The 7731-nt window shown below is 66.0% G+C and overlaps 1 protein-coding gene across 15 annotated transcripts in view; it reads right to left on the reverse strand.

Moving 5' to 3' along the window:
- The window catches only part of BRSK2 (BR serine/threonine kinase 2), a 49962-nt gene extending 42463 nt beyond the window's left edge, over positions 1-7499 (reverse strand). For 11 of the 15 annotated variants that reach the window (XR_013961664.1, XR_013961665.1, XR_013961666.1 and 8 more), the window contains exon 1: positions 7050-7498. Coding sequence is in view for 11 of the 15 variants with exons in the window: in XM_080688695.1 (XP_080544821.1) it covers positions 7050-7143 (94 nt within the window). In the remaining 4 variants the exon portion in view is untranslated. Of the gene's footprint in view, positions 1-7049 lie in introns of all 15 variants that reach the window. The other 4 variants (XR_013961663.1, XM_080688700.1, XM_080688698.1 and 1 more) reach the window with 2 other exon arrangements.
- Between the last annotated feature and the right edge of the window lie 232 nt (positions 7500-7731).

Below are 7731 nucleotides of genomic sequence, written 5' to 3' on the forward strand. Positions count from 1 at the left end.
AACCACCCCTCACAGATGCCACATTCCTTGCCGGGCAGCCTTGCTGCCCCCACAAACGCCCACACACTGAGATGAAGCGGCAGCCTGACGTGTCTCCAGGCTCCAGCCACGTCACTCAGGCCACGCAAGCCATTCAGGCTGCCTCCCACCTCTGCCCTGGGGCCAGCCCTGCCCTTGGGACTCTCCCACCCAGCCTGAACCCAGAGTGGGCGACAATGATACAGGGGCCCTGGGTGCCCCCATCGCCACGCCGGCCATGGGCCCCTGCTCCCAGGGCCCTCCCTTGCCCCCGCTCACAGTCCAGAACCACAGCCCCAGAATCCTCCGTTCACCCTTGGCCAGGCCCGCAGTCAATGCTGGCACGAGATCCAGTCGGGGGCAGCCAGCCCTGGGTCCCTGTGCAGACGAGGACTCAGCAGCCCCCTGGGGAAGCACCTCTGTCCTCGCAGGCCAGCACCCAGCCAGGATGCATGTCCCCAGGACATGTGCTAGGGTCTGTATGCACCGGCCTGCATGACCCTGGAAATCCACCTGAAGGCGCTGTCATCCCAATGACAGGGAGGAAACCGAGGACCAGCCGTGGCCTCCCAGGATGAAACGAACACTCAGGGGAAAAAACCCGGGGAAGAAAGGGGTCCTTCTCTTGAGCCACTCCAACAGGGGTGGGGGGGCTCCCAGCTGCCGGCTCAGAACACTGGCCCTTCAGAGGCTGCAGAACAAGGCCTGGGCCGCCTCTTAGGGCCCAGCCCACACAATCCCGGCTTTGTCCCCAGCCCCAGCCCAGCCCAGCCTCCATCTTGTCCTGAGTCCGAGGCAGCTGGCCAGCCGGCATCCCTGGGACAAGGCCTCAGGCAGCTCGGCCATCCCTGGCTAGGACCAGGACTTTGGGCCCAGCTCACGGAGGCCACCCTGGACCTGCCACCCGGTGCTGAGACACAGCCACATGCAGGTAACAGTGGGGCTGACCAGGCCTGGCACCAGGGAGGGTCAGCAGATCTCCCACAAGCAAGAGGACTTCCCGCAGAGACCTGAGCAGCACCAGGGACCCCCCCCACACACACACACCTAGAGGAGCCAGGGGTCCCACCCCTCCCCCAAGACCCAGATGGGCCCTGACAGATGCCAGGTGCTGTCCCCCTGCCGGACCCCAGGCACAATGGATGTGCCCACATGGTTCCCAGCCATCAGAGCCTCGCGGAAGCTGCAGGACACCCTGCTCCACAGCTGTGGGCCCGAGGCTCAAAACCCCTCAGCCTCTGAGTGCAGACCCGGCAGGCAGTCCGCACGCTGTGCCTCCAGGACCAGGACACAGAACTGCCCGGTGGGCTCCACGGGGGCCCTGGGCCCTGGCCAAGTGGCTGGAGGAGCACCGGGGCCCAGGCACCTCCACTCCCCTCACTCCCTGTGTGGCCACAGGCCCTAGGAAGTGCAGCATTCCCCCTTCAAGGAGCCCCAGACTGTGGGGACACTGCCCACCTCAGGTGGGGGCAGGAATAAGGGCCCTGGGAGCTCCAGGTCCAGCCCCACAGGGGTGCACACAGTGGTGGGCCACCTCCTCTTGGTGCTGCCACCAGCTGAGGTGCTGACTTCAGAGCAGCCTGACCCTCTCAAGGCCTCAGAGAAGCCGGTTCTGTGTCCAGTGGCCTTGAAGGCACAGGTGCTCTCCAAACCAGGGCACCATGCAACCTCGAAGGTGCCCTAACCATCGAAGGTGCACTAGCCATGGACCCTCCAACTGTCCCCGGAGATGTGGGCAGCACAGCCAACCCGAGCCGCCCTCAGCATCCGGCCTCTGACCTGAGAGGGGCCGTCTGTCTGCTCCAAGCTCACTTGCTGAATGGGCTGCCACACAGGCAGGGAGGATGCCGATGGTGCTGTGACCTGGCCCACACCTGCCTCCTCCTTCTCCTCTTCCCTCTCCTCCTCTCCCCCCTCCCCCCTGCTCTTCCCCCTCCTTTTACATTTTCAGGCCCAGGGGTCACCCCACAGACAAACACTGAGGGCGGCAAACAGGAGAAGAAACAACCAGAGAAAGGTGCTCCCGGCGGGGAAGGTGCATGTGCTCGGGCCCATGACCAGGAACGGGCCCAGGACAGGGCAGGGGAGACACTGGTGTGGGCGGCAGGAGAGCCTGGTGTCCTGCGGCACGGCCCTCACACGCCCCACTCGTCAGGGAGGGTTCTGCTGGTGGGGGAGCACCGGGAGCCAGCCCTGGAGGCCCCAGTCCACACAAGCCACTCACGCTGGGCCACAAACCATCAGCTGCCAGCCAGGATGGGGTGGGACCCGGATCCTCTCAGGGCCCAGGCCCCTGTGCCCTCTGCGCCAGCACAGCCGAGGGTGGCTGCCTGCCCAGCAGCATTCACACCTGGAGCCCCGGGATCTGCTGGAAACAGATGGCCCTTGGTTAGAACCTCGGGGCCCTGGCCGGGGTCGGCAGGCTTCGTGTGGAGAGTGAGGGCCAGGCCTGGCGTTGCCTGTGCATGCGCGGTCGGGGGCAGCCGCTCTGGATGGTGCTATAGACAACTCTGCGCCCAGGGCACCTGTCAGGGCAGAGGCTGAGCATCGGCGACCTCAGAAGGCTTCTAGGTTCTGCCTGTGTCATGCTGGGAGCCCGGGGGCGGGGCGGGGTGGGGGGGACGCTAGTCCTCAGTGATTCCTGCAGAGAGCCCACAGCTAGAGCTACACTTAGGCAGCACCTGGTTCTGCAAAGAGCAGTTCTCACCTCTGCCTGGGCTGTGCCCTCTGCCTGGCAGGCCCTTCCTGGTATACAGGTCCCTGCAGAGCCTGTCCCTGCAGCCAGTGGTGAGCCAGGGGGACCTGTGACAAATCACAGATGCTCAGAGCCACCGCAGGCCAGGGCGGGCAGGGGCCACTCTGGGAACGGGTCCTAGGGCTCTGCCTACACCAGACCCTGCCTGCAGGAAACTGCCCATCCTTTGAGGCATGAACCCCATCACCCCGAGATCAACGGGGACAGCCCACCCAGAGCTGCCTCCTGCCCCCCAGCAGAGGGTTCCTGGCAGAGAGCCTGTGCCATGGAGGAGGGCTGGAGCTGTGTCGTCCACTCAGAGTCACTGATAGGGTGCCGAGAGACAGTGCACGGGCCTTTCCCACCACCGCCCCCTCCCCGGAGCACTGTCGACGATTTGGGAATAGGGTCCTGCTTCCTCGGACTTTCAAACCAAGCCCGTGCAGTGAGCAGAATGCGCTCCTTCCGTCCCCAAGGAGCTGCTGTCCTTGACCAAAGCACTGCATCTGCGCTGGTTTCCTGGCTTATAAAGCAGCTGGACAGACCGAGGCCCAGCCTGATGCACAGAGGAGCAGGCTCCGGGCTCACACAGCACGGACCAACGTGACCTGCCCGTGGCAATGACCGTCAGACACCACAGGCAGTCCCACTCGGTCAGCGTTCGCGGACCCATGCATCCTGCTCTGTCCACACTTGCCCCATACCCAAGTCCAGCCCACGCAGGAAGGCCAGCTCCTTCTCTTGGCCTCAGCACCCCCATGGCACCAGCAAGACCCCAGCCACACTCTGCCTCAACCCCACCCGGTACCTCCCCTCCCTCTGCTGCCTCTGCCTTCCCATCCTGCTCTGAGCTGAGTGCCCTCCAGCTCCTGGCCTTGGTCACCCCAGGGTTGGCCAGACTCTCACTCTCTCACCTGTCTCTCCCCCAGGTCTTCTGTTCCATCTTCACCGGCTCCCCCAACCCCAGGACTCCTCTCCAGCCTGCCTGCCACCAGCACCCCACATTGATTCTTGTAAAGGTCTCCTGAGAGCCTGGAGGGGGACGTTCCAGGTCCCTGGACCTGGCAGCCCAGGCTCTTCCCCCAGGCCCACCCACTGGCCTGAGAGCCCGGCCAGGTGAGCAACAGGGAGGCCTCCTCACTCCCGTCTCTTCTCTTTAGCTCCACTGATCCCTGAGCCCTGTGAAGCCACCTCTCTCACCTCCTGCCCACTAGCAGGGTTTCCAAGAGCAGGCTGCACAACTTACCGTGGACCCCAGCTCCCAGAGCCTGCTGTCCCTGCTCCTCTCAGGGATCTACCACCTCCTCCCAGAAGTCCTCCTGGCTTACACCCACCCTACGGGAGCTGAGCCCACCAGGCTTGCTACACTCTGGTTTGGGCAGGGCCGCGCCCTCCTCCACTTCCTCGGACTGGAGGGATGGCTGCCTCACGGCCTAAGTGACACGCCCTCCTCGGTCTGATCGTGCCTGGGGGTGCCTCCCATCCCCTGCCCAGCTGAAGAAGCCTTTTCCGGATGTGGGAGAGGCCAGGCAGAGCCTTGGCAGTGGATTCCACCCAGCACAGCAACGCCTGCCCCATCAGGCCCTGAAGCCCATCTCACCACCAGAAACCACAATGGCCGGCGGAGCCTACCTGGGGCTGCCTGCAGAGGCCACACCAGGCCATCGAGGACAGCTGTGCAGAGGAGATGGGGCAGAAGGGAGGTGATCCCTGACCACAGCCCAACCCCAACATGAGTGACAGAACCCCTCGCTGAGCCCACACTGCACAAGCCAGACAGTATCACCCACCACCGCAAACACACAACAGGGCGGACTGGACCCTGCCGGCCACCAGAGGAGCGTCCGGAGGGCAGAGGGCAGCAGCTCTGCCCTCACCTGCACTCCACACCAGGCAGCATCCCCCACCCCTCGTCTGATGCCCCAAAGGCCGCGTTTTGGGGCAGAGCAGCGGGCCCACCTTCCAACAGGCCCTGGCTTGGAACGGAAGGGCTGAGAGGCCCAGCTGCGCCAGGCCACAGCTCCCACTTTACAGGACTTGGGCAAAGACAAGAGGACTGAGGTGACCGTGGCCGTGAGACAGGAGGGCCAGCCTGGGCAGAAGGTGCCCACGCACAGTCCCCACCAAGGGCTCCTGGCCCCCAGCTAAGGTCAGATGTTTACCTCCGGAGTGCAAGGCTGGGCCTGGGAAATCGCAACTCCCGGCATTTGGGAAGCCTAGTGGCCAGGCCAGGCACTCGCACACGAGGAGGCCCCACGTCCACCAAACTCAAGGACCCTTCAACAGAAGGTTTGGAGAGACGGGCACCAACAGTCCTCCTGGGAACCAGGCACTCCCATCATCGAGGCCAGAAGGGACACGGGACCTACAGAGTCCCCGGGGGTGGCCACTCAATGAGACCAGCAAGGTTTTCCTCAAGGGGAGCGGCTGCTGGCTTTGTGCGCCCTGGAGCTCTTTTCCAAACAGCACATGGTGGTGTGTTGTTGACACACACACAGCACACCCTTTGTGTTCATTATTGTTAATTACAGTGGAGACCTCCTATAATTAACTGTGTGACAGTATAACTCAAGGAAGAGTATGGGGACCAGGCCTACCCACGGAGGCCGGCACACGCGCTGTGTGTAATTCATCCCTGTCATCACTTACACGCTGATGTTTCCTTATAACATTTTATTGGTACAATAATAAGGTTATTTCACTGCCTCCCACATTGTGCTGCCCAGGCCCCTCCCCTACCATGGATTTCACCAACTACAGCTGTTCCGCCCAGGAAACATGCGTAGTTTGAACTCCGTGGAGCCCTGGTTGTCTGCCACCTCTCCTCTTCCTCCACGAACCCGGGTCGTGCCATCCCTACTCCCAATGTCACTGCCCTAACTGCCAGGGACCCCTTGGTGCTTCAGCAGTTGGCACAGGGGGCTGTCTGTTCAGCGTTTGGACAGGGGCAGCCCCCACCCCAGCCCAGATGCCGCATGCTCTCTGCTTACATCACAGCCACTGCCCTCTGGAGAGAGAGCCGGACCTGGCCCACTTTCCTCCCAAACACCACCTTCCAGCTCCACCTCCATGCCACCCTGGGGGGCTCTGGGAAGGCCTGCAGCACCTGGCTAGAGCAGCTGCCTCCCAGGCCCCCACCCTGCACCTGCACCGGTGGTGGGCCCAGCCCTATCTCTCCCAGGTCTAACGGACGTCCCAGGGTGGCAGGGAGATCACTGCCAGTCGGACCTCTGTGCGCCAGGAGAGGCTCATCCTGGGAGAAGAAAGAAAATGGCTGAGCCCAGCTTCCCACAAAGCGACTCTGAACATCAGCCAGATGAGGGGACTGGCCGCCTGGCTGGGACCGAACCTGATCCCTGAAAGCCAGAAGCAGCCAGGAAGCCCCTTCTCCCTCCCACAGGCCCGGGGTCAGCTCCGCAGCGGTCTGGGAGGATCTACGGCCTGATCCTTGGTCGGGCCCAGTATCAGCCTCTTTTCCCTCCTCTGGGGAGCGCAGTGTCGCAGCCGTTCAGAGCGGAAGCTGGGAGGGGAGAAAGGCGCTGTCCAGCCCTTTCAGTGGCCGAGCACTCTTCCATTCCCACCGTGGAGGGAGGTCCTGGCCAGGCCAGGGTGGCTCCGTTGGCCCACAGCGGTCTCCCTACCTGCCCGCCACCCGGAGTTGGGGGTCGCGGCCGGGGGGCGCGCGGCCCGGGGCGCAGCTGCTCGGGTGGCACGCCTATTAGCACGGCCGCGGCAGACGGCAGATGGGCGCCCGCTCGGCCCCCTCCTCCCGCGGCACAATGGGCCTGGTCGCTCGGGCGCACAATGGGACTGCCGGGGCCGCACACCTGCAGCCTGGGCCGAGGGGCGCTGGCCGGGGTGCGTCTCCTTCCGAGCTGCGTGTCCTTGGGCCGCGCCCGGCCGACCGCAGCCACGCGGCCTGCGGAACTCTGAGGCGGGACCCGGCGTCCGGCCGCCCATTGTTCGCGGCCGCCGGCAGGAGCTGGGCCAGGCCTGCAGCACCGCACTCGGGGCGGCCTCCTTCGTGGGCCCCGCTCGGCGCGCCGTCAACACGGCCTCCCCGACTGTGGCGGGCCTGTGCGCCCCTGAGTCCTGGTCCTTCCCGGCGCCCCCCGGTCCTCCCGGATCCCCTGGCGCCCCTAGTCCTTCCCGGTGACCCGGTCCTCCCCAGTCCCGGTCCTTCCCAGTCCCGCGGCGCTGCTGGTCCCCCTCGGTGCCCCAGGTCCTTCTGACCCCGGCCCCCAGCCCCCGAATCGCCCGGTTCTCCAGCCTCAGGCCCGGCCCTGCCCGCACGCACCTGTCTGCCCCTTGCCCAGCGTCTTCTCCAGCCGGTAGGGCCCCACATACTGCGCGTGCTGCGCCCCGCCGCCGTCCTTCCCCGTCGATGTCATCGCTCCCGGGCCTGGCGCCGGCGAGTGGGCGCCCCGGGCGGGCGGGCGGCGGCGGCAGGGAGGGGCCGCGTCGGTCCGCGTCTGTCCGTCCGTCTGCTGAGCCGGGTTGGCGGTGCCCGGTGGGCCGCGCTTGCTCCGCGCCCCCGCTCTTCCCCGAGCCGCCGACCCCGCGCCCCGCTCCGCAGCGGCCCGCGGCACTGCCTCCGCCTTTGCGAGAGGACCGGGCGGGCGGGGGCACTAGGCTTCCGCCGCCGCCGCCGCCGAGGCCCGCGCCCCGCGCCCCGCGCCCAGCGCCCCGCGCCCCGCGCCTCCAGCGCACGCCCGTCAGTCGGTCCGCGGCCGAGCAGACGAGCCGAGCCGAGCAGACCCGAGCGGACCCGAGCCCTAACGAGCGAAGCCCGCTGCAGAGGTTGCGGCTGCGAGTGGTTCCCCCATCGGCCAATCAGCGGGTCTGGCCAATCAACGGCGCCCGCGTCCACCGCCCCCTCCTCCGCGTGCCCAGCCGCCGCAAGCGCTCGGGGGAGCTGGACGCTAGGAGGCGAGTCCCGGGCGAGGTCCGGGTGAGGTCCCGGCGAGGTGGGGGCGAGT

Source organism: Plecotus auritus (assembly GCF_963455305.1).
Source record: "Plecotus auritus genome assembly, chromosome: 9".
NCBI classification, from domain to species: Eukaryota; Metazoa; Chordata; class Mammalia; order Chiroptera; family Vespertilionidae; genus Plecotus; species Plecotus auritus.